Source organism: Chiloscyllium plagiosum, chromosome 39, assembly GCF_004010195.1.
Source record: "Chiloscyllium plagiosum isolate BGI_BamShark_2017 chromosome 39, ASM401019v2, whole genome shotgun sequence".
Classification (NCBI taxonomy): domain Eukaryota; kingdom Metazoa; phylum Chordata; class Chondrichthyes; order Orectolobiformes; family Hemiscylliidae; genus Chiloscyllium; species Chiloscyllium plagiosum.
Window position 1 is genome coordinate 14,298,297 of NC_057748.1, and position 26,566 is coordinate 14,324,862.

General features: G+C 45.3%; 1 protein-coding gene across 4 annotated transcripts in view; it reads left to right on the forward strand.

Moving 5' to 3' along the window:
- Positions 1-26,566, forward strand: part of LOC122542254 (interleukin-2 receptor subunit beta-like) — a 113,171-nt gene that overhangs the window by 82,282 nt on the left and 4,323 nt on the right. For all 4 annotated transcript variants that reach the window (XM_043679798.1, XM_043679797.1, XM_043679799.1 and 1 more), the window contains 5 exons: positions 6,473-6,660; positions 13,029-13,174; positions 14,903-15,098; positions 18,313-18,415; positions 20,869-20,959. In XM_043679798.1, the coding sequence (XP_043535733.1) occupies positions 6,473-6,660; positions 13,029-13,174; positions 14,903-15,098; positions 18,313-18,415; positions 20,869-20,959 (724 nt within the window). The remainder of the gene's footprint in view (positions 1-6,472; positions 6,661-13,028; positions 13,175-14,902; positions 15,099-18,312; positions 18,416-20,868; positions 20,960-26,566) is intronic.

Consider the following 26,566-nt stretch of genomic DNA (forward strand, 5'->3'; position numbering starts at 1 on the left):
TTTTTTCTGGATGTAACACCCTGCTTGTTGGGGTCTCCACCTCTGTCCTTGTCCCTGTCGACTGGACCCTACAAAAGGTCCTCCTCGTCCTCTACCCCTTCCTCTATATTCTACGTGCTGCCACCTCCACTCCGGTTACTAGTCACTGATTCGATTCTTTTCTTGACTACTTCGTCAACCGTGGCTACCATCATTTTTGCCTTGTGTTTTTGCTTCTCATCCTCTCTCTTTACAAACACTTTCTGTGCCTCTCTCAATAATTCCTCAAGTGATTTCTCACTCCACCAATCTATTTTCTGAATTTGTTTTCGGATGTCTGGCCATGATTTAGTTACAAAGTAGCCCTTCAGCTACTAGCCTTTCCAACACTAAGCATAATCTGATCCCTCCTGACTGAACGGCTGTTTTCTGTTGACATAGAAATTCAAATATTTACAAACCCAGTCTTCGTCCGACCCGTACTTTGGCCAGAAGACGGCGGGACAAAGAACGGACTCCTTAGTCCATACAAAGCAACAATATTTAATCATCTTTTTGCTATCTTTTTCTCTTGTACAAGTATTATTTTACCAATTCCACAACATCCTGCCCAACGGACTTTCTGGAGGTATGTTGTCAGGGACCTCACCTCCATTTCCATTTTTTTTCCCGGAGGCTTATACTTTACCCTCGGCACAGCCCATACTGAATTCCTTCGTTAGATACTTATTAACTACTAGAAATCAATCCCAGCCACCAAGGCAGTACTTAAAAATCTCTTTTCCTACCTTGGTCCATGCATGGAGTTGCCTGGCTCCCTGTGCCTACTTACTTTCGCCTGGTTCAGATAGACTCTCATCGGATCTCAATCAGTCAACCAGAAGGGGGAACCCACCTGCCGACGAACACAGGACCGTTCTAAAAGGAACGGGATGCGTCTTCCCAGCTGTCGACAGTGCCCACCCTGCTGGTGATGATGGACATCCCGGACGAGCCCCCAAATTGTGAGAAACAAAACTCACATATTAATAAATTTCAGTCCAAGTCAAATTCTGAAGCAGCGAATTTTATTGATACGTACTTGCAAGAACGGGTGCCTCACGAGTAAGCACCCCGATCTGAGGGTTACATTCTGATTTATGCTGTTCAGTTGTGTCTCTCAGTCCTCCCCTTTCACCCCATTGGTTACTTTTGCTGTAGCGCGTAGCCTATCACAAGCTCTAGCTTTACTCCATCTTTGTCTAGCTTCTCTCCGCCTCTGTTTACTTCTCCCATTACTCTAAGCCTGTCGCCCCTTACTCTTATTTATCTCATTCCTTATATGTGACTATCCTGGCATAGTTTGCTGTCTTCGTGCGATCATCCTGCCAAACTAAATTCCATCCGTTGGCCACATCCCCCTGCGACTGGCACACTATTCTCCTGTTACTGGTACATCCTGCTACACAGTCGCTCTGCCCTATTAGTCATAAATAATTCTATCTGTTTTTGCTTCTTCTATTTTCCTGTGCCTAGTACATCCTGCTACACGGTCACTCTGCCCTATCAGTCATAGATAATTCTACCTGTTTTCACTTCTCACTGTTTAGTACTGGCATGCGCAGCCTAATTTTATAATGTAAGCTTTTGCAGAAGCAACACCTGTTCCCTTATTCTGCACAATTTTAACCCTATACCTTACATGTCTGTGTGGACTTTGCACATTCCCCACCTGTCTGTTTCCTCCGGGTGCTCTGGTTTCCTCCCACAATCCAAATTTGTGCAGGTTTGGTGAATTGGCCATGCTAAATTGCCGGTAGTGTTCAGGGATGTGTAGGTTAGGTGTATTAGTTAGGGGTAAATGCAGAGTTATAAGTTAGGGGAATGGACCTGGGTTGGTTACTCTTCAGAGGGTCGGTGTGGACTTGTTGGGCCTAATGGCCTGTTTCCACACTGTAGGGATTCTATGAGTTATGTGAGAAAACTGAGTTAAAGCATTCTCAGTTTGTTACTCCAAACATGGGGCAAACTGCAACGAGACCAAGACAAAGAGAGATATATTCATCTGTTAGTGAATAAACAGATCACTTGAAATTTCGAAAGGATTACCACGCCTCATTCTGTACCCACCCCACCTGTGTTCCAAAAGCAAGAAGAAAAATATGTTTTTCAGGACATAAGGTGGTTTTTCTGGTGAACACATTTATTAAAACAAACCACTGCAGAGAGGTGCATTAACAAGTACAGAAATACCCCAATAGCATCACTGTCTCACACATTATTATAGCTCTCCAACTGTGTTATAGAGTGATCACAGTTCCCAAACCTCATTGACATGTGAACCTTTCATCACCAAAACTGAGGTTTGTATTCAGTCAAAATTAGACACACAGAATGTACTCATACATGAGGCACACACACATGCACATACTCACTCAGACATAGACTCATACACACACACACACAATAACACAGACACATGCACACAGACACACACACGACTCATACATACGCACACACTCGCACACAGACACACATAAATAGACTTAAAGATGCATACACACTGACACACAAAAAAAAACACACAGCCACACACACCCATACACACTTGTAATGAAATTAGAATTCTGACATCTGCATTTCAACACCTTACATTTGTGAGGGCACATATTTGTGTACGTGTGTGTACATATGGATACATGTGTGTATGTGTGGGTGTATGTAAGTGTGTAAGTGTGTGTGTGGCTGTTTGTGTTATGTATGTGTGTGGCTATATGTGTGATGTGCAAATACATACATGGCTGTGTGTGTGTATCTCTGCGTGTGAGTGTGTGTATGTGTGAGTGAGTGTGTATATATATATATATATACATATGTGTGTGTGTGTGTGTGTGTGTTGCTAATGTACAGCAACTTGAGTCAAGCCCAGAGGTGAAGGGGGAGACATTAACACAGCTGTAAAACCCACCTGGTAATGTGCAGGATACTCCCTGACCAGCCCAGCTCCATTTCCTTCAAGTCAGCCTATTGTTCTTTGAGATGGATGACAGCCATAGTTCCATTTCTGTTCTCCCCATGATCACTCTGGAAATCAGAGGAGTTACGGCAGCACTGGGTAAGATCTAAACAATAAAAAAACAGTGCATGCAATGTCTCCTCCCTATCACTGCAGCGATTGTTGAACCTGGGGAGCTACAGTTTGGATGGCGAGTGGACTGCCCCAAAAGCAGCAGGCATCGCCAATACTGAAGCTCTCTCTACTTTCAGGAAGAGTGGTATTTCTGCCCATGTTTCCAGGAAAGGTTTAGAGAGTTATGCGTCAAGTGCAGGCAAAAGGGACTAGTTTAGTTTTGGAAATCTGGCTGGCATGGGCGAGCTGGATCGAAGGTTTCTGTGCTGTATGACTCTATGGCTAAGTCTGCATTCCAATAGGATGCATTAGGGATCTGTAAAATAGTAGTTTGCAATTTGGATGAACCTCCACCCAATTAAGATTGGTACAAACTTTGCATGAAACTGGGAGGAAGCTGAACAGCAGTTGGATAATTGGGGGTGGGGTGGGGGCGGGGGAGGTGTTAACCTTATAGATGTTTATACATCATGAAAGGCATAGATAAGGTAAATCGCAAAAGTCTTTTCCTCAGGGTGGGAGAGTTTAAAACTAGAGGGCAGAGGTTTAAGGTGAGAGGGTAAGATTTAAAAGGGACCTGAGGAGCAACCTTTTTACACAGAGGGTGGTGCATATTTGGAATGAGCTGCCAGATACACGTACAGTCACAATGTTTAAAAGACTGTTGGACCTGAGTAGGAAAGGTTTAGAGGGATATACGTCAAGTGCAGGCAAAAGGGACTAGTTTAGTTTTGGAAATCTGGCTGGCATGGGCGAGCTGGATCGAAGGTTTCTGTGCTGTATGACTCTATGACTATAGCACAGTGCAACCTTAAATTGTGTCTAATTCTGGGCCTGCATTTTAGGAAGGAGGGGAAGCCATTGGAGAGGGTGAAGGAAAGATTCACAAGAATGGATCCAAGTAATAAGGGTTACTATTAGACCGTAAGACGTAGGAGAAGTAGACCATTCAGCTCATCGAGTCTGGTCAGACATTCAATGGCTGATCTAATCATCTTCAATGCCTATAACCTGTTACTCCATCACTGATTCAAAATCTGTCTGTCACAGTCTTGAATCTACTTAACAACCCAACCTCAACAGCCCTCCGTGATAAGCTGGGCACCTTAGAGCAGTGAAGGTTGAGAGAAGATTTGAGGGGGTCGTTTGAAATTGGAAAGGGTCTGGACAGAATAGAGAAGGAGAAACTGTTCCCTTCGGCAGAAGCAGAGAACAAAAATTTAAGGTGATTAGCAAAAACGTCAAAGTCAATTATTTTCAAGCAGTGAGTGGTGAGGAACAGACTTGTACCACCTGAGACTAACTGCGAGGGCAGCAAATTCAATCAAGGCATTTAAGGGAGAGTCAGGTCATTATCTGAAATGATTATATCTACTGAGATGCAGGAAGAGGTGAGAGAGAAAGCAATACTGGAGAAACTCAGCAGGACTGGCAGCAACTTTGGAAAGAAACAGAGTTCTGAAGAAGTCATACCAGACTCAAAACATTAACTCTGTTTTCTGTCTACGCAGATGCTCCCAGACCTGCTGGGTTTCTCCAGCATTCTCTGTTTGCATGAAATTTCCAGCATCCACAGTATTTTGCCTTTATGGAAGAGAGGCCAGGTGGTACTGCTGTTACAGAAAAATAACTTGGACATGATGAGCAAATGGTCTCCCTCTATGCTAGCATTACTCCCATAGCTTTGTGACTCCGTAATTCATTTGTGAATGAATCATGAGGTGTTCAAAAGCTATTGTACCAAAACAGATGGCTCACTGATGTGTGAAACAGTTTTGAGAAGATTGCTATACATACATTCAAGTGTAAATATGAGAAAATGACACCTGAACACCACCCTCCTGGACACAAAACACAGATGGATACCATGACTACCTTGTGGTGGTGGACTTTCACAATTCTCGAGATCACACATAAATTTAAACCCTCGCTTGTGTACTCAAAAACAGTGAAGCCACTTCCTCACTTGACAAACAACACAATGTTCAAAACCTACAGATCATTAAACCTCCGCAACACAACCTTTGGCTAAAATCCAAATGTCTTTGTTTACACATTGTGCAGAGCCTGGTCAGCAGGTTTGTCAGATTAGCCAAGATCGGTATTAAAATGCCAACAACGGGTATTCAAACAATACCTTTAATGTAGTCAAATACATTAAAGCTCTTCACAAAAGAAATTGTGTGTGTACGTGTGTACGTGTGTACATGTGTGTGTGTCTGTGTCTGTGTGTGTGTGTCTAGGAGAAAGAAAGGTGTCTGTGTCTGTATGTATGTGTGTGTATGTGTGTGTCTGTGTATCTGTTGGTGTATGTATGTGTGTCTGTGGGTGTGCGTGTGTGTGTGTATGTGTCTATGGGCGTGTGCATGTATGTGATATGTGTGTGCGTGTGTGTATATATGTGTGTGCGTGTGTACGTATGTCTGCCTATGGGTGTGTGCATGTGTCTTTGTGTGCATGTCTTTGTGTGCACGAGGTAGTCATGGCATCCATCTGTGTTTTGTATCCAGAAGGGTGGTGTTCAGGTGTCATTTTCTCATATTTACACTTGAATGTATGTATAGCAATCTTCTCAAAACTGTTTCACACATCAGTGAGCCATCTGTTTTGGTACAATAGCTTTTGAACACCTCATGATTCATTCACAAATGAATATGTATATGTGTATATGTGTGTGCATGTGTGTGTGTATATGCGCATGAATGTGTGTGGATACGTGTGTGCATATGTGCGTATATGTGTGTGTGCGTGTGTGTGTGCATCTGCAACTCTTTCAACTTTTTATAAAACCCAGAATGAGTGGATTATCTTTTGATAAAAGAGTAGGCCTCTGGAAATTAGAAGAATGATTTAATTGAAACATATGAGATCCTGAGGGGATTTGACCAGTTGGATGTTGAAAGAATGTTTCTTGTGAGAAAATCTGGAACTTTTGGGGTCACTGTTTCAAAATAAGAGACACATTAAACAAGAGACATGGAAACAATTTTTCTCTCAGGCCTGAGAGTCTTTGGAATTCCCTTCTACAAAAGGCAGTGGATGATATATCATTAAGTATTTTTATTGCAAATGTAAATAGATTCTTGATTCCAATGGGGATGAAAGGCGATTGGGGATATACAAGAATGTAGAGTGGGAGTTGAAATCTAATCAGCCACGATCTTATTGAATGACAGAACAGCCTCAAAGGGCCGAGTGGCCTCCTATTGTTCCTTATTTGTACTCCCAACAGAATCCCTCAGTATAATGAAAACCTCTACTGTTTGGTTTTGGGACACACTTCCTGCAGGGAAGCGAGCTAGCGTCAGTTCCATCGAAGGATATGGGCCTACTCAGATGGAAACATCCACCAACTTGCTCTGAAACTTCTTTTGTGTCTTATAGGCCTGAATTTCCAAAGACCTGCACCCCAAAGAGTGAACCGGGCTCATCGGAGATGCAAGGCAGAAGCTGCAATCTCACTTTCCTGTTTTTCGCTGCTGGACAGACCTTTAACATGACTCTGCTCTGCCCAGGCCCTGAGTCTCAGGCTGCAGTAGCTTGGATTCCAAATTTCAAACCATTGCACAACAGTAGGTGGAATTAACATTTAATTATTGATAACTGTCTCTCTTCTTGTTACAAACACATACTAGACTGCAAATATTTTCCAATCAATATGCTCAGAGACATTATTACACACTTTTGGAGCAGGTGGATCTTGAACCCAGGTGTCCAGGTTCAGAGGTAGGGACACTGCCAATGTACTACAAAAGCTCTCTTCCATAAAGCTTGTATATCGGATGTTGTCTCCCTATGTATTGTTCTGTATAATTGAATAGTACGTATTTAAAGGGCATCTTTATGGGAATTTAAGAGTCATAGCGTCATACAGCATAGAAACTGTCCCCTCGGTCTAACCAGTTCATGCTGACCAGGTCCCCAAACTAAACTAGTCCCTGCGCTTGGCCTCCAAACATTTCTTATTCATGAACTTATCCAAACATCTTTAAAATGTTGTAACTTTACCTGCACCCACCACTTTTTCTGGCAGTTCACTCCACACACGAACCACTCCCTGTTGAAAAAAGTTGCCCCTCGTATCGTTTTTAAATCTTTCTCCTCTCATCATAAAAATATGCTCCCTCATTTTCAACTCCCTCACCATGGAGAAAAGACCTTTGCAATTCACCTTATCTATGCACCGTATAATTTTATAATTATCTATATGGTCACCTCACAATCTCCAGTGAAAAAAGTCCCAGTCTATAACCATATCTCGAACCCTCTATTCCTGGCAACGTCCTTGCATAGTTTTTCTGAACCCTCTCCAGTTTAATAATATCCTTCCAATGATAGGACTGCACACAGTACTCCAGAAGTGGACTCACCAAGACCACAAAAGAGGCCATTTGGCCCATTGAGTATGTTCTACCATTGAGTAGGTCCATGGCTGATCTGATTGGTGCTTTAACTCCACCTTGCCACCCCATAGCCTTCCTTGTCAATCATAAAATGTCTAACTCGGCATTGAATACCCAACCCTTTAAAAGCCCAACTTTGGGAACTTCCAAGGGTAATGACGCTATAGGAGAATAGGAATTTCCTTATTCTGAAACTGAGGTCCTCTCCCCTGTTTCCATCCCCTTGGCATTCATCCTGGTAAGGATCTTTGGAAACTCATATGTTTCAATAAGATCACCTCTCATTCTTTGAAAGTCCAATGACTATTGGGCTAACCTGCTCAACATTTTCTCATAAACCAACCCCTTCATACCAGTCAATTGCCGAATAAATGCCTTAACAACTACCAACTCAAGTACCCCACCCCCCCAACACCAAATGAAGAGGCTTAAATTGTACACAGTACTCTTTCTGATTAAAGGCTTATGCCCGAAACATCAATTCTCCTGCTCCTCAAATGCTGCCTGACCTGCTGTGCTTTTCCAGCACCACACTCTCGACTATGACCTCCAGCATCTGCAGTCCTCACTTTCTCCACAGTACTCTCAGTGCAGTCCAACCAAGGTCCAGCATACCTTTAGCAAGACGTCCCTATTTTTAAACCCCATCTCCTTTGGAATAAAGGCCAACATTCAAATTTGCCTTCCTACTTACTTATTATGATACACATTACAGAGAGAGGCTGAATAAACTGGGGCTTTGTTCCCTGCAGTGTCGGAGGGTGAGGGGTGACCTTACAGAAGTTAATAAAATCATGAGGGGCATGGATTGGGTAAATAGGCAAGGTATTTTCCCCGGGGTGGGAGAAAACCAAAGGGTATGGGGTTAAGGTGAAAGGAGAAAGACTTAAAAAGGACCCGCTAACTTTTTCACACAGAGGGTGGTGCAATTATAGAATGAGCTGCCAGAGGAAGTGGAGGAGGCTGGTACAATTACAACATTTAAGAGGATATATTAATAGGAAGGGTTTAGAGGGATATAGGCCAAGTGCTGGCAAATGGGTCTAAACTGGATAGGGATATCTGGTCGAATGAGTTGGACTGAAGGGTATGTTTCCGTGCTGTATATCTCTATGACTCTATGAAATTTCAATCTTTTAACTTAACCCTTTGTTTGTCTTTTGCTGTGACCAAGCTCTCCATGCCCAATGCACCAACTGGTGGAAAAGATTTGTCACTGTTTACCAACTCAGAACTGTTCAGAATTATGAGAGACTCATAAGAACATTTAACCTTTCTATTCTGGCAAGAAAAAGCCCCACATTTTCAGAATGGCATGCAATGTTCTAACTGTGGCTCAACCACCATGAGGTACAAATCAAACATCATTTCCTTGATTTTAGATTCAAAGCAACAGTGTAAAGAGAAAAAAACAAAATCTATTTGACTTTTTAATTAGCCCTTTTTTGTCTTGAGCAGCACAATGGCTCAGTGGTTAGCACTGCTGCCTCAGGGACCCAGGTTCAATTCCAGCCTCGGGCAACTGTCTGTGTGGAGTTTGTGCATTCTCCCCGTGTCCGTGTGGGCTTCCTCTGGGTGCTCCAGTTTCTTCCTACAGCCCAACGATATGCAGGTTAGAGTGGATTGGCCAGGCTGAATTGCCCCATAATGTCCAGGGGCGGTTAGGTGGGTTAGCCATGGGAAATACAGGGTTATGGGGTAGGATGCTGTTTGGACGGTCAGTATGGGCTTCAATGGCCTGCTTCCAGACTGTAAGGCTCTGTTCTTCCCACCTTTAAAGATCTCTGTCGATGTACACCAAAGTTTCGCTCTGTTCCTCTGTTCCGTTAATCTTACCGCGTTGGATCAGCTATCTGGAATTATCTTGACCGCTCCTGGTGCTCTGAAAGCTAGTACTTCCAAAGAAACCTGTTGGACTATAACCTGCTGTTGTGTGATTTTTAACTTTGCCCACCCCAGTGCAACACCGGCACCTCCAAGTGTTGACCTGAGGATGAAATTCTCCAGCACTTTGGAAGGTTAGATTGAAGGAACAGCACATAGATTTACTTGAACAATACTGGACTCCAAAGATGAAATTATGGATAGGGATTACACAACATCAAGTTGCATCATTGAAAAGGTCAGTCATCTCAGGTCCAGGACATCTAGCCACCACCCCTTGACATTCAATGGTGTTACCTTCACTGAATTCCCCCACTATCAACATCAAGTTGCTCTCTCTTGCCTTTCACAATTGCAGGGCATTTTGACCAGAGCCTCCAGACATTAAGGAATAGGTAGAGTAGCTGGAAGATGTCTTGTGAGAGCTTCCCCACTTTTGGGCTAGAAATGCTAAGCTCTAGAACCCCTGGTTCTAGATTCTTCTATGACAGGAAATATCCCGTATCCACTGACTGGATCAAAACTACTCAGTAAAATGCCCTCCTAATCTCACTCAATCATTGCCATCAAGCCAGGGGATCAACCCTGGATCAACGGAGAGTGCAGGAGGGCATGCTAGGAGCAACACCAGGCATATCTAAAAATGAGGTGTCAACCTGGTGAAGCCACCAAACAGGACAACTTGCATACCAAACAGCATACGCATCTAGTGATAGACAGAGCTAAATGATTCCACAACCAACGGATCAGATCCAAGCTCTGCAGTCTTGCCACATCCAGTGTGAATGGCAGTGAATAATTAAACAACTCACTATTAAAAGAAGAGCCCAGTGCGAAAGGTAAGGCTAAAGCTTTCACTGCAAGCCTCAGCCTGAAGTGCTGACTGGATGATCCATCTCGGCCTCCTCAGCGTCACAGATACGGTTCTTCAGATAGTTCAATTTTCTCCACATGATATCAAGAAATGGATGGAGATGCCGGATACTGCAAAGGCTGTAGGCCCTGACAACATTCTAGCAATCATACTGAAGACTTGTGCTCCAGAACCTGCCATTCCCCTAGCTAAGATGTTCCAGTACAGTTGCAACACTGACATCTACCCAACAATACAGAAAATTGCTCAGGTATATCATGTAAACAAAGTCAGGGTAAATCCAACCCTGCCCTATCAATCCACTCTCAATCATCAATAAAGTGATGGAAGGTGTCGTCAACAGTGCTATCAAGTAGCTGAGCAATAATTTGCTCAGTGACACCCAGTTTGGGTTCCGCCAGGGCCACTCAGCTCCTGACCTCATCACAGCCTTGGTTCAAATGTAGACAAAAGAGCTGAATTCCAGAGGCTGAGGTGAGAGTGACAGCCCTTGACATCAGGGCTGCAATCGACCGAGTGTGGCATTGAGAAGCCCTGGCACAACTGGAATTAATGGGTATCGGGGGCAAACCCTCTGGCATTTGGAGTCATACCTGACACAAGGGAAGATGGTTCTCGTTGAAAAGGTCAGTCATCTCAGCTCCGGGACATCTCTGCAAGAGTTCCTCAGGGGAGTGTCCCAGGCCCGACCACCTTCAGCTGCTTCATCGATGATCTTCCCTCCATCATAAGGTCAGAAGGGGGGATGTTCGCTGATGATTACATAATATTCAGTACCATTTGCAACTCCTGTCAGCTACAGAAGCAGTCCATGTTCAAAGATCTGAACAATATCCAGGCTTGGGCTGACGAGTAGCAAGTAACATTCACGCCTACAAATGCCAGATAATAACTATCTCCAACAAGAGACAATCTAACCACCACCCTTTGATATTCATTGGTGTTACTTTCACTGAATCCCCCACTACCAACATCCTGGGGATTACCATCAACTAGAAACTCAGCTGGACTTACCATATAAACATAGTGGCTACAGGAACAAGTCAGAGGTTAGGAATACGGTGACCAGTAACTCCTCTCCTGACTCCCCAAAGCCTGTCCACCATCTACAAGGCACAAGTTGGGAGTGTGATGGAATACTCCTCACTTTGCTGGATGGGTACAGCAAAACTCAAGAAGCTTGACTCAGGTCAAAACAGCCCACTTGATTGGCGCCACAGCCACAAACACCCAAATGCCACACAAATGCCATCCACCATCGATGCTCAGTAGCAGCAGTGTGTACTATGTATGAGATGCACTGCAGAAATTCACCAAAGCTCCTTAGACAACACCTTACAAACCCACAAGCACTTCCATCTAAAAAGGCAGCAGATACATGGGAACACCACCACCTGCAAGTTCGCCTCCAAGCCATGTTGACTTAGAAATATATTGGCTGTTCCTTCACTGTTGCTGGGTCAAAATCTTGGAATTCCCTCCCTAATGGCATTGTGGGTGGGCTGAGGTGGTTCAAGATGGCAGATCACCATCATCTTCTCAAGGGGCAACCAGGGACCAGCAATAAATGCTGACCCAGTCAGTGACCCCTAAATCCCACGACTGAATAATAAAAATTAGCTTGCCTACTTCCTTGTTATTGCCGGATACTAAACTTCTGCAATTCATACATGAGGACACCTAGATCTTTCTGCATCTCAAAACACTGCGGCCATTCAACATTTAGATAATATACTACTCCTCTCCAAGCCCCTCCTCACTTCCCTCTTATCAGACATTCCTCAAAAAACTTCCTCTTTGGCTATACATTTGGTCATCTGATCTAATCACTCCTTCTGTGCTCAGTGTCATAGTAGTTTTATAATGCTCCTGCAAAATGCCTTGAGACTTTTCATTACAATGAAAGGTGTTGGATATGTATGAGATATAGGTTGTTGCTGTTATTTAAGACCTTAAATCTCGAAGTAAGATTGGAAAGTGCCACCCATTCTTGCAAACTTCCTGATTGAATTTGTTATAGCTTTATAGAATCCTCATAACGTGAGAGCAGGCCATTCAGTCCACACTGCTCCCCCAGAGAGCATCCTATCCAGGCCTCCCTCATTCCTGCAACCCTGCACTCCCCATGGCTAGTCAACCCTAGCCAGCACATCGCTGGACACTACAGGCCAATTTAGCATGGCCAATCTAACCTATGCATCTTTGGATGGTGGGAGGAAACTGGAGCACCCAGAGGCAACCTACACAGACACAGGGAGAACGTGCAAACTCCACACAGACTGTCGCCTGAGGCTGGAATCGAACCCAGTTCCCTGGCGCTGTGAGGCAGCAGTGCTAACCATTGTGCCATCCCTTGTTGGCTTAATCCCAAATTGTCAGGTTAGAAATTACGACACCAGGTTATAGTCCAACAGGTTTATTTGAATTCACAGGTTTTTAGGGTGTTGCCCCTCCGAAAGCTTGAGATTTCAAATCAACCAGTTGGACGATAATCTGGTGTCATGTGACTTCTGACCTTGTCCCCGCCAATCCAACACCGACACCTCGGTATCACGGCCAAATTATGAGGGAGGTTAGCCTGTCGATGTCATCTCTCTCGATCAGTGATTTGGCAGGAGCAAGGCTGAAATTGTAGAGACTAATTCCTACAACAATCTCAGAAGCAACAAAATTGAACCTTTGCTCTGTCAGTCTGTGCTTTATTCTTGATATGAAAGCATTTTCCAACATCTTAAGAACTACAGCTGTCTAATGTTTTTTTTTTCCATCATCATTGCAGTTAAACTGAAACCACCATACAACTTAACGGTCACCAATAATTCCCAAGACCAGACCGATTTCAGCTGGATGATATACTACGAGATGGAATTCGGTGATAAACTGCAAATTGAAATGAGATACAAAACTGAAGATGAACAGTGGACAGTACGTAGATTCATATCTTTGACAGTCGTAGACCATCTTTGCAACAAGGTTCGGTTAAGTTAGTCCTCCTGAAAGACAAGTAGATTGTGGGGAGATTAGATAGAGGTGTATGAGATTATAATGGGTTTGGATAAGGTAATGAAAAAATTCTGTTCTGATTAGCCGACAGTACAAAGACACAGGAACTCAGATTTCAGATCTTGGCAAAGAGATGCAGGAGTATGCAAGGAAGTAATGTCTGCGCATGTCAAGTGGTAATGAACTGGAACTAACGTGCCTGTGAGAGTGGTGGAAGCAGAGGTGATTGAGGATTTCGAAACGAAATTAGACTGACATTTCGTGGAGTCATAGTCCGAGAGATGTATAGCACAGAAATAGAACCTCTGGTCCAACTGATCCATGCCGACCTGATATCCTAAATTAATCTAGTCCCATTTGCCAGCATTTGGCCCATATCCCTCTAAATCCCTCCTAGTCATGTACCCATCCAGATGCCTTTTAAATGCTGTAATTGTACCAGCCTCCACCACTTCCTCTGGCAGCAGGGGGTGGCCCGGTGGCCCAGTGGTTAGCACTGCTCCCTCACTGCGCCAGGGACCCGGGTTCAATTCCAACCTCGGGCAACTGTCTGTGTGGAGTTTGCACATTTTCACCATGTCTGCGCGGGTTTCCTCTGGGTGCTCCGGTTTCCTCCCACAATCCAAAGATGTGCAGGTTAGATGAATTGACCATGCTCAATTGCCCATAGTGTTAGGTGCAGGGGTAAATGTAAGGGGGTGGGTTGCTCTTCAGAGGGTCGGTGTGGACTTGTTGGGCTGAAAGGCCTGTTTTCACACTGTAGGAAATCTAAGAATCTAAGCTCATTCTCGACATGCACCACTCTCTGTGTGAAAAAGTTGTCCCTTAGGTCCCTTTCAAATCCTTCCCCTCTCATCCTAAACCTATGTCCTCTAGTTTTGGACCCGCCCACTCCAGGAAAAGACCTTGCCTACTTACCCAATCCATGCCCTTCAAGATTTATAAACCTCTATAAGGTCACCCCTCAAGGACGCACCAAAGAATTCAGCCCCAGCCTGTTCAGACTCTCCCTATAGCTCAAACCCTCCAACCCTGGCAACATCCTTGTAAATCTTTTCTGAACCCTTTCAAGTTTTACAACATTATTCCTGTATCACTGAGACCAGAATTGGACACAATATTCTAATAGTGGCCTAAGCAATGTCCTGTACAGCCACAACATGACCTCCCAACTCCTTTACTCAATGCTCTAACCAATAAAGGCAAGCATACCTAACACCATTTCACTATCCTGTCTACCTGTGACTCCACTTTCAAGGAACTATGAACCTGCACTCCAAGATCTCTTCATTCAGCAACACTCCCTATGATCTTACCATTAAGTATATAGGTCCTGCCCTGAGCAGGCAGTTGGGACTAGTTTAGTTTGGGTTTCTGGACTGGTTGGACCGAAGAGTCTGTTTCTGTGCTCGGACTTTATGAAAAGGCCTACTTCAGGAGCGATGAACACTCTGCAGGAGCAATCCAGCTCCCTCTTTAAAATTAAATTTTGTGAGCTGCTTATTTTTGGGCTTCGAAGATTTCAGATACCTGTGAAATGGATTGACCCTTTTCATATCCTTCCTGACTGGTAGAGATCGGTTTAGCGTTCAGCATCACACCAGGTACCCGTGTGGAGTCTGTAACCCATTGTGCTCTCTTGATTTCTAGAATGCCAGGAGGCTTCGCAGTATAAAACTCAAACAACAGGCAATGATTGACGGGTCTAACCTGAAACCCAACCGTCTCTACATGGCGCAAATCCGCAATAAAATAGTGGATGACAATCCAGATGGCTACAGGAGCACCTGGAGCGAATGGAGTCAAGAGGTCAAGTGGAAATCGGCAGTAGCCGAAGACCCGGACGGTAAAGATGGGATTCTTCAGCGCACGTAGTACTCTATCACCAAGGTTCTGCAGGGTATATGCTTGAAATCTTGCTGATGGCTCAGTGGTTAGCCCTGCTGCCACACAGCACCAGCAACCCAGGTTCACTTCCAGCCTCGGGTGACTATCTGTGTGGGGTTTGCACATTCTCCCTGTGTCTGCATGGGTTTCCTCTGGGTGCTCCAGTTTCCTCCCATAGTCCAAAAGATGTGTAGATTGGGTGAATTGTCCATGCTAAATTAGTCCACAGTGTTCAGCAATGTGTAGGTTGGGTGCATTAGTCAGGGGTAAATGTAGAGTAGGGGAATAGGTCTGGGTGGTCAACTCTTCTGAGGGTCAGTGTAGACTTGTTGGGCCAAATGCCCTGTTTCCATACTGTAGGGGTTCCATGAATACTATGAACGAACAGAGATTTCACAGCAAGTCATTTTTCTTTTCACCATCAAAGTTTTAATTAAACACACAGAAGTTCCAGTGTTTATATTTCCGATGATGGAACCTCTCATGTTTTCGACGTGACAGGGTTTTCTTGTATTGTTGACAATACGTGGGTTGAGTTTCACTTTTTTGTTATTTAGTCCCAGAATGAGGGCGTTGCTGGCTAGACCAACATTCATTGCCCATCCCTAATTGCCCAGAGGGAGTCAAGAGTCAACCATATTGTCTGCGGGTCTGGAGTCTCATGTAGGCCAGACCTAGTAAGGATAGCATTTTCCTTCTCTAAAGGGCATTAGTGAACCAGATGGGTTTTTCCTGACAATCAATTCATGGTCACCATTAGGCTGTTAATTCCAGATATTTATTGAGTTCAAATTACACCATCGGCCATGGCAGGATTTGAACTGGGATGTCCAGAACACTACCTGGGTCTCTGGATTAACAATCCAATGATAATGCCAACAGGCCATTGAACCCCACTGAAGGATTTCAAGCTCCACAGTTCCTTCATTTGCTCCCAGATCATCAATCTTTGGAATCTTGTGTCTGTCTCCAGGAATTCATGACAATCCACGCCACATTCAGCCGGAGGCTACAGCTAACGGTCAGGATGCAGGAGTTCAAATCCTGTGGTAAATTTAAATCCGATGGTTTAGTAAATCCAAGATAAAATGGTAAATAGTGTTCACAAAACTACCAAGTTATTGTAATAACCTACCTGGAGAAAGTGAGGGCTGCAGATGCTGGAGAGTCAACGTTGAAACGTGTGGCGCTGGAAAAGCACAGCAGGTCAGGCAACATCCGAGGAGCAGGAGAGTCAACGTTTCAGGCATGAATGTCAACTCTCCTGCTCCTTGGATGCTGCCTAACCGGCTGTGCTTTCCCAGCGTCACACTTTTCGACTGTAAAAACATATCCGGTCCATTAGGGAAAGAAATCTGCCATTCCTCACCTTGATCTGGCCTACACATGTTTCTTCCTTTTGCATCATGAAATCCCACCTCAATCATAGCCACAGGCACGTAGTGTCAAATCCAGGAAATAGGAACAGGAGTAGGCCATTCGGCCCCTCGAGCCTGCCGCACCATTCAATAGGATCACACAAGATCTGACACTCCTTACGCCCACCCTCCTGCCCTTTCCCTGTAACCCTTGATTCCCCAACTTGTTTCTAATCCAAAGACCCAGGTAATGTTCTGGGGAGCTGGGTTTGAATCTCACCATGGCCAAAGATGGTGGAATTTAAATTCAATTAAAACAAAACAAATCTGGAATTAAGAGTCTAATGATGTCCATGAACTCATTGCCGATTGTCATAAAAACCCATCCGGTTCGCTGATGTCCTTTTGGGACAGAAACTGCCATCCTTGCCTGGTCTGGCCTACATGTGACTCCAGACCTATAGCTAACTCATTACTACCCTCTGCACAATTGGGGATGGACAATAAATGCTGGCCGAGCCAGCGATGCCCTCATCCTGTGAATGAATAAAAGAAAATTTCCTCCCAGCCTCTTGGTTCTATGAGTTGGTAACACATCCACCTTTTAGTCAGGATATCCAATTCCCAGATCGGAGGAACCAATCCAGGCTGATTTTTTTTCCATGCCTATCAAAGGGAATGGCATATTGTGGCCTTATGTTAGGTGCATCTGAAAACAGAGACTAAAATAGCATTCCTTATGGAAGTCAGGAGCTCTTCCAATGACTTAGCCCTTCAAGAATATACATCGACCAATCACTCACCTCATTCCATTTCTGGAGTTGGGTCTTCATTTGTCAGGAGCTTCATTTGTCAGATAGTGTCCCCACCACTGGGCTAGAAATTCTGAGGTTCAAGATTCTTGCCATCGCTTAGAGACATAGAGTCATAGAGCTGTACAGCACAGAAACAGACCCTTCGATCCAGCTCAACCATGCTGACCACATATCCTCAATTAATCTTGTCCCCTTTACCAGCATTTGACCCATATCCCTCTCAACCCTTCCTATTCATATATCCATCTACATTTCTTTTAAATGTTGCAATTGTACCAGCCTCCACCACTTCCTCTGGCAGCTCATTCCATACACGCACTGCACTCTGAGTGAAAAAAATGTTGCCCCTCCAGTTCCTTTCAAATCTTTTGCTTCTCACCTTAACTCTATGCCCTCTAGTTCTGGGATCCTCCATCCTGGGGAAAAGACCTTGCCTATTTACTCTCTCCAAGCTCTTCATGATTCTATAATCCTCTATAAGGTCACTCCTCTGGCGCTCCAGGGAAAACAGCTCGAGCCTATTCAGCCTCCCCCTGTAGCTCAAACCCTCCAACCCCAGCAACATCCTTGTGTATCTTTTCTGAACCCTTTCAAGCTTCACAGCATCTTTCCTATAGCAGGGAGCCCAGAATTGCATGCAGCATTCCAATCGTGGCCTAACCAATGTCCTGTACTTGTTGAGCAAACAATGGTTGATTGGTGTCTTGCCCAAGCCCCTGATGGTGGGTGGTAAGAGTGGGAGAATCTGTTAGCAATCAATCCTGCAGAGGGCAATGGCAATTACCCTCCAATGGCCCAGCCCTCAGGAACATCAGGAGGAGCATGCTCAGGCTGTGGGTGACTCTGAGCGTGCTCAGGCTGTGGGTGATTCTGAGCATGCTTTAAGAACGTATTAATGGCGTGAGCAATTCCGAGCACTCTCTTGCCGAGAGGTCACCGGTACACAGCGTGGCAGAAACATTCGGCCCTTTATCTATCTCCTTTCACATTTCCTTTCCAGGTATCTTCGGAGTGACCCAGGTCAGTTCTCTGCTAATCGTTGGAATCCTGATTGTGTTCGCCATTTTGGTCATCTTGACCTTTACTCAACTGACCATAAGAAGGTAAACACGGTCTGTTGATGTTGATGCTTAACTCGACGATGTTGCTAGAGGCTCCTTCACTACTGAGGAGCAGTTTACCTCCTCACCAGTTACAGCTCCATCGTAAACTCAGCCATTCATCATTCACTTTGTGTATCATTAAAAGTAATGAGCAGAGCTAGCTATCCTCATGGATTGGTAACCCAGCTCACTTGACGAGCAACTGAGCAACAAGTGAGGAGAACTGACCCTTATCCCAAAAGCTCCCCGTTTCTTAACATCTTATAGTCATCTTCTAGTTAGCACTCTGCCTCACAGCGCCAGGGAACCAGGTTAGATTCGGGCAACTGTCTGCATGGAGCTTGCACATTCTCCCTGTAGGAGAATGGGTGGGTTTCCTTCAGGTGCTGTGGTTTCCTCCCACAGTCCAAAGGTGTGCAGGTTAGGGTGGGTTGGCCGTGGGAAGTTGCACATAATTTTCGGGGATGTGCAGGTGAGATAGGTTATGCTGCCATGAGTGGAACCCTAGCCAACAATGTTCAAGCTCTGATGAAGAGTCATCTCGACTCAAAACACTAGCTTGCTCTCTCTCCACAGATGCTGCCTGACTCACTGTCATTTCCAGCATTTGTTGTTTTCAGTCAGACTGTCAGTCTGGACCCATCATTCCCATTATCTTGTGGGATTATAAATCCGGAATCTCACTCTCGTCTCTACATGTGTTCCTTTGTTCTCCTTCTCTCTGTCTTCTTCATTCTCTTCCTCTTGCCCTTTAATCTCTCCCTCTCTCTCCCTCTTGCCTTCAAGTGTCTGCCATGGCTCAGTGCGTAGCACTGGTACCACCTCAGTCGGGCCTTCAAGTCCCACAGCAGGGACAAAGCTGGCACAACAGGGTAGCACTGAGGGACTGCTGCACAGACAGTACATTCTGGATGCAAGATGCTAAACTGACGCCTCTTCCAAGAGGAGATGCAATGGCACTGTTCCAAAGATTGGGGGAGTTATCCCCATTACCCCAGACAATTTCCACATTCAATTAACATTGCCAAAATCCGATTATCTGACCAACTGCCACATTGCTGTTAGTGAGAGCTTGGTGTGCACAAACTGACTGCCATTGCAACATCTCGAGAAACCATTTTCATTGGCAGAGAGACACCTGGCCATCATGAAAGGTGCTACCTAAATGCGAAACCTTCTTTCGCTTTCTCTTCTTTCTTCTATCTCTCTCCTTTCTTCTATCTCTCTCTCTCGATACGTTTAATTTTTCTACCTCTCTTTCACCCCTTACTGCTCCTCCCTGACCATTCCCCTTCTCCTGGAGTAGACGTTTTGGGGTGAAGGAACTCCTTTTCAAACGGCGAGTCGACACAGACCCTCATCAAAACGAGGATGCCATAGACATCCTGCACGTTCAGGTTTCCTGTGTAAAGTTCCTGTGTGATTCTATTAAAGGTCCTGGCATAACATTTGATCACATGGACTGTCTAATGGAGGGAATAGGTCATCGATGATGTGAAAACGTTTAATCTTTCCCTTAAGCTGAAAAGTAACCCAAAGCCAGTTCAGCAGCTTTGAACCCCTCACCGCGAGACCTTTCTCTTGTTGTCCTGAGAGTGGCATTGGACACAATGGTTCCTGTTGGCACTCTTTCAGGGGTAAATAGGAGAAAGTGAGGACTGCGGATGCTGGAGATCAACGTCGAAAATTGTGGCGCTGGAAAAGCACAGCCGGTCAGGCAGCATCCGAGGAGCAGGAGAGTCGGCGTTTCAAACATGAGTTCTTCATCAGGATGTGTCTGTCTACTGATGGGCAGTGCTCCTAAGTGGACCAAGATTTTCTATCCTTCCACTGCTGCTTATTGACCCAGGGATATTGCTAGATGAAAGTGAGGACTGCAGATGCTGGAGATTAGAGTCATGTTTAGAGTGGTGCTGGAAAAGCACAGCAGGTCAGGCAGCATCCGAGGAGCAGGATTCCTGATGAAGGGCTCCTGCCCGAAATGTTGACTTTCCTGCTCCTTGGATGCTGCCTGACCTGCTGTGCTTTTGCAGCGCCACTCTAATCTTGACTCTAATCTTGACTCTAATCTCCAGCATCTGCAGTCCTCACTTTCGCCCAGTTGATTTTAACTTTGCTGCGAATCTTCTTGCAAGGATGCCTATTGCTGTCTGCTACCTAACATGCTAATCCAGAAAGGAATCAAGGGTTGTGGGGAAAGGGCAGAAAAGTGGAGTGGGGGATTATCAGACCAGCATGATCTCACTGAATGGCAGAGGATGGGCTGAATGGCCTACTGCTGCTCCTATGTCTTATGGGACAGTAAGTTGCAGGTTCCTGAACTGCCCACACCAAAACGTCATTCACATCATTGAAAAGCCCCCAGGGACCCCTTCGACCCCAGTTCGAGAGGCACGGGTTTTGCCATTCCTCCATCCATGGTTTTCTAACTGAGAGCTTTGTTTGTCCCGAAGGTACAATGTGAAGAAACTCCATTGGCTGTCGATACCAGATCCTGGCAAGTTCTTTTACGAGCTGAATGCAACATACGGAGGCAATTTTCAGGTTCGTCGGTGTTTCTGGCATAATACCATCGCCTCATTTTCTTTTCCACTGCAGAAATGTAGAAAATGTACAGGATGTGAGCAACCATTTAACCACATCTGGTCTCTGCCAATGAGGGGAGAGGAGCCCAGCCTTATCCTGCTCTTGATCTGCAGTCTTCTGGGTTACAGCGCTCCAAGGGCACACCTTTCTAAATGTGATGCAGTTATCTCCCTCTTCCACCCCTTCCAAGCACTGATCCACAATATTCAGCACTGAATTAGCATCACCAAGGACAGGCTGTCCAACCATTATCACTGTAGTCTTTGTGGGTGCTTGCTGAGCACAGATTGACTTTCGTTGCTTCTGACACATGTGCCCTGCCACAAGACACTGTCCAATTTAATACGTTCCTGCAAGAAACCTTCACAACTCCACTAGGGCAACTGCTGAACAAAGAGACCTTGCACTGCAGGTTCATAGCTCCTTGAAAGTGGAGTCACAGAGTCAAAGACGTTGTGAAACTTGAAGGGATCCAGAAAAGATTTACAAGGATGTTGCCAGGGTTGGAGGGTTTAAGCAATAGGGAGAGGCTGAATAGGCTGGGGCTGTTTTCCCTGGAGCGTCGAAGGCTGAGGGGTGAACTTATAGAGGTTTATAAAATCATGAGGGGCATGGATAGGATAAATAGACAAAGTCTTTTCCCTGGGGTAGGGGAGTCCAGAACTAGAAGGCATAGGTTTAAGGGAAGAAGGGAAAGATTCAGAAGGGACCTATGGCGCAAATTTTTCACACAGAGGGTGGTATGGAATGAGCTGCCAGAGTAAGTGGTGGAGGCTGGTACAATTACAGCATTTAAAAGGCATCTGGATGGCTATATGAATAGGAAGGGTTTAGAGGGATATGGGCCAGGTGCTGGCAAATGGGACTAGATTGGGTTGGAATATCTGGTCAGCATGGACGAGTTGGTCTGTTTCCGTGTTGTACAACTCTATGACTCTGTGACTGTCCAAATATTGTCCGTCTCCTTTCCATATTCGTAAGATGCTGTTCCTTTGACTCACCACTGCAGATATGACTGAGCAGTCCTTGTGAAGACTGTGGCAGCCAGTTAAATGCAGCACGTGGAGTGTCATCCTGGATGGTGTCCCCAAACGGACTGCGTTTAAGAGAGAGGTCAAAGGATATTTCTTCTCTCAGTGGTCTGTAGATCTGTGCACCATAGAGCGCTGTCGAGGTTGGGTCATTAAGTACAGTCAAGGCTGAGGTTAACCCATTTTAATACATCGAAGGAATCAAGAGGGATGAGCAACAGGCAGAAAGTGGAGTTTACACATGATCAGGTCAAGCATGATCAAATCAAATGGAGGAGCAGACTAGATGGACCGAATGGCCTAAGGTTGCTCCTATATTATGATCTTATTGAAGCCACCTCAATAACATTTTTTGCAAGTTTCCAGTCGCACCCCCACCTGCAAAGCTACCTCTCCAAGGCCTGAGACAGCTCCATCCCTTCTGTTGAAATATGTTGGTCGACTCATTATTCATAGTATCACAAGGTGCTGGTTTATTGTACGTTCCCAAACCAAATATGCATCATAACCCATATCACAAGCCGTGCAAGATAAATTCCACCATGACAACATTGCATAGCTGCTCCGCTGTTAAATGCAATAAAAGTGGGGCAACTCTCCTAAACTCAGGGCACTTCAAAATGCTTTACAACCTTTGACGTATTTCTGAAGTATAGTCACAGCATCATACAGCACAGAAATAGACCCTTCCATCCAACTCGTCTACACCGAAAGACATCCCAATCTGACCTATGCCATTTAGCAGCATTTGGCCCATATCCCTCGATTCATATACCCATCCAGAAGCCTTTTAAATGCTGTAAATGTACCAGCCTCCACCAGTTCCTCTGGCTGCTTGTTCCATGTACACCCTACCCTCTGTGTGAAAAGGTTACCCCTCAGCTCCCTTTTAAATCTTTCCCCTCTCACCTTAAAACTATTACTTAATAGTTTGCAAAGTTAAAAATCACACAGCACCAGGTTATAGTCCAACAACCTGATGAAGGAGCGTCGCTCCGAAAGTTTGTGCTTCCAATTAAACCTGTTGGACTATAACCTGGTGTTGTGTGATTTTTAACTTTGTACACCCCAGTCCAACACCGACATCTCCAAATCTTGATAGTTTACACCACCCTCACTGTCTGTTGCCCTTGCTCTGACTCCCCCTCTGTCTACAACACAAATCACTGTCCACAACATAAATCACTGTCCTAATGTAGAGAAAAACAGCAATTTGCACACAGCAAGCTCCCACAGAAAGCAATGTGAAAATAATCAGAATTGGCATAGTGCAGAAAGAGGCCATTTGGCCCATTTTGCCTGTACTGCTTCTATGGCCCAGTGCCAGTCACCTGCCTTTATCCTCATACCTTGCTCACCATTTCTATCCAAACAACCATCCATTGCCCCTCTTCAATGCTTCAATGAAACCTGTCTCCACCACACTTCCAGGCAATACTTCCCATAGTGAGTGAAAAAGCTTTTCTCTCACATCATCCTTAACTCATTTGCACATCTCTTTAAAGTTCTGCTCTCTCGTTCTTGTTTCTTTCATGAATGGTTTTGTAGCAGCATCAGTTAAGAGGTAAGTCAGTCAGGGTGTCCCTCACATCATCCTTAACTGTCGTTCACATGCGCTGAATGAGCAGACATTTCACCTAGCGCAAGTTCCTAAAAAGCCTGCACTGGGATGTCAGCCCGGTAAATGGGCTCAAGACTCGGGTTTAAGGCCTCGAACTCATAAACGCCAGATCAGTGTCATGTCCTACTTCTGAACCAAGGCTAAGAAATGTCACAGGGCCATCGGGCTAGAGTGAGGGGGTAGGAAGTGGTCTCTTGCTTCGGTTGAGGTGGGTAACATTGGGTTTTGTCCCTTAGAAGATGCCTGTAGGAGAATGTCGAATAAAGACACAACCGAAATATCGCTGTGACCTTTGAATATGAGTCTGCTGACTGAACAGCGTCTTGAGTCATTGTAAAACCGTGAGACGTTAGTAAGTTAAAAACCACATGAGTTACAGATAGGAAATATCAGTTTGATGGCTTATAGGTGAAGCATAGCTTCACAATGTTAATAAGTAGGGTTTTTTTTCCTTCTTTGTGGTTCGATTTTAAATCTATGCCAAGTCACGTGCATGCCCGTAGACTCAGATCTCTTTCATAAGACAATTAAAAAAGACAGACCTGACCCTAAAATTTGATCGCCTTTCACAGTCTGGTTAATTAGTCCAACAATGAAGGCATCCATCATTCAGGCCTTTTACAGATTGGGAAATGAAATCTAAAACATTCACTCTCCTGCCCATTTCTTATCCTCGGGCGACTGTCTGTGTGGAGTTTGCGCATTCTCCCTGTGTCTGCGTGGGTTTCCTCCGGGTGCTCTGGATTCCTCCCACAGTCCAAAGATGTGCAGGACAGGTGAATTGGCCTTGGGAAATTGCCCGTAGGTTAGGTGCGTTAGTTAGAGGGAAATGGGTCTGGGTGGGTTACTCTTTGGAGGGTCGGTGTGGACTTGTTGGGCCGAAGGGCCTGTTTCCACACTGTAGGACTCTAATCTAATCCTCCTCCTTGCCATCACTGGCAGTCCACACCCTGGTGGCATCCCCCCGAGACTCTGGGTTAGCTTTTTTCTCTCTCTCTCTCTCTCTTAGCTGAAAGGCGGAAAACCACAAACACTTCTGGAACACTTAGCTTTCAACCAAAGTGAAATTTCTTTGTGAAATGGTGCGGCAGTTATGAGCAAGCAGAAGTCATTCTGCCTGACAGCCCTGTCCTCATCAAAGGGATTACCTTCCATAAGTCTCAAAGTCGTCTGCTTCTGAAGTGCCCACCTCTCATGGTTTAAAGATTCCAGCCAGCCTCTGTCACAGAAGTACCTTCTCTGGGGAAAAGTCAGCTATACAACGAAACACAACGATTTTGTTTTTACTGAATGTCAAATTTGCTGCTGCTGCGCATCAGATGGAGGGGCATAGGTTTGAGATCATGGGGCATGGGATTCAAATGGAGGGACATGGGATTCAGATGGAGGGACATGGGATTCAGATGGAGGGGCATGGGATTCAAATGGAGAGACATGGGATTCAGATGGAGGGACATGGGATTCAGATGGAGGGATGTGGTTTTCAGATGGAGAGACATGGTATTCAGATGGGGGGACATGGGAGTCAAATGGAGAGACATGGGATTCAGATGGAGGGACGTGGTATTCAAATGGAGAAACATGGGATTCAGATGGAGGGACGTGGTATTCAAATGGAGAGACATGGGATTTAGATGGAGGGACGTGGGTTTCAGATGGAGGGACAAGGGATTCAGATGGAGAGGCATGGGATTCAGATGGAGGGACATGGGATTCAAATGGAGGGACGTGGGTTTCAGATGGAGAGACATGGTATTCAGATGGGGGGACATGGGAGTCAAATGGAGAGACATGGGATTCAGATGGAGGGACGTGGTATTCAAATGGTGGGACATGGGATTTAGATGGAGAGACATGGGATTCAGATGGAGGGACATGGGATTCAAATGGTGGGATATGGGATTTAGATGGAGAGACATGGGATTCAGATGGAGGGACATGGGATTCAGATGGTGGGACATGGGATTTAGATGGAGAGACATGGGATTCAGATGGAGGGACATGGGATTCAGATGGTGGGACATGGGATTTAGATGGAGAGACATGGGATTCAGATGGAGGGACATGGGATTCAGATGGTGGGACATGGGATTTAGATGGAGAGACATGGGATTCAGATGGAGGGACATGGGATTCAGATGGTGGAGGGGACATGGGATTCAAATGGAGAGACATGGGATTCAGATGGGGGAACATGGGATTCAGATGGAGGGACATGGGATTCAGATTGAGGGACATTGGATTCAGGGAGAGACATGGGATTCAGATGGGGGGACATGGGATTTAGATGGAGGGACATGGGATTTAGATGGACGGACATGGGGTGCAGAGGGAGGGACATGGGATTTAGATGGAGAGACATGGGATTCAGATGGAGGGACATGGGATTTAGATGGAGGGACATGGGATTCAGAGGGAGGGACATGGGATTTAGATGGAGAGACATGGGATTCAGATTGAGGGACATGGGATTCAGATGGAGGGACACATGGGATTTAGATGGAGGGACATGGGATTTAGAGGGAGGGACATGGGATTCAGATGGAGAGACATGGGATTTAGATGGAGGGACATGGGATTTAGATGGACGGACATGGGGTGCAGAGGGAGGGACATGGGATTTAGATGGAGAGACATGGGATTCAGATGGAGGGACATTGGATTTAGATGGAGGGACATGGGATTCAAATGGAGGGACATGGGATTCAGATGGAGGGACATGGGATTCAAATGGTGGGACATGGGATTTAGATGGAGGGACATGGGATTCAGATGGAGGGGCATGGGATTCAAATGGTGGGACATGGGATTTAGATGGAGGGACATGGGATTTAGAGGGAGGGCCATGGGATTCAGATGGAGAGACATGGGATTTAGTTGGAGGGATATGGGATTTAGATGGACGGACATGGG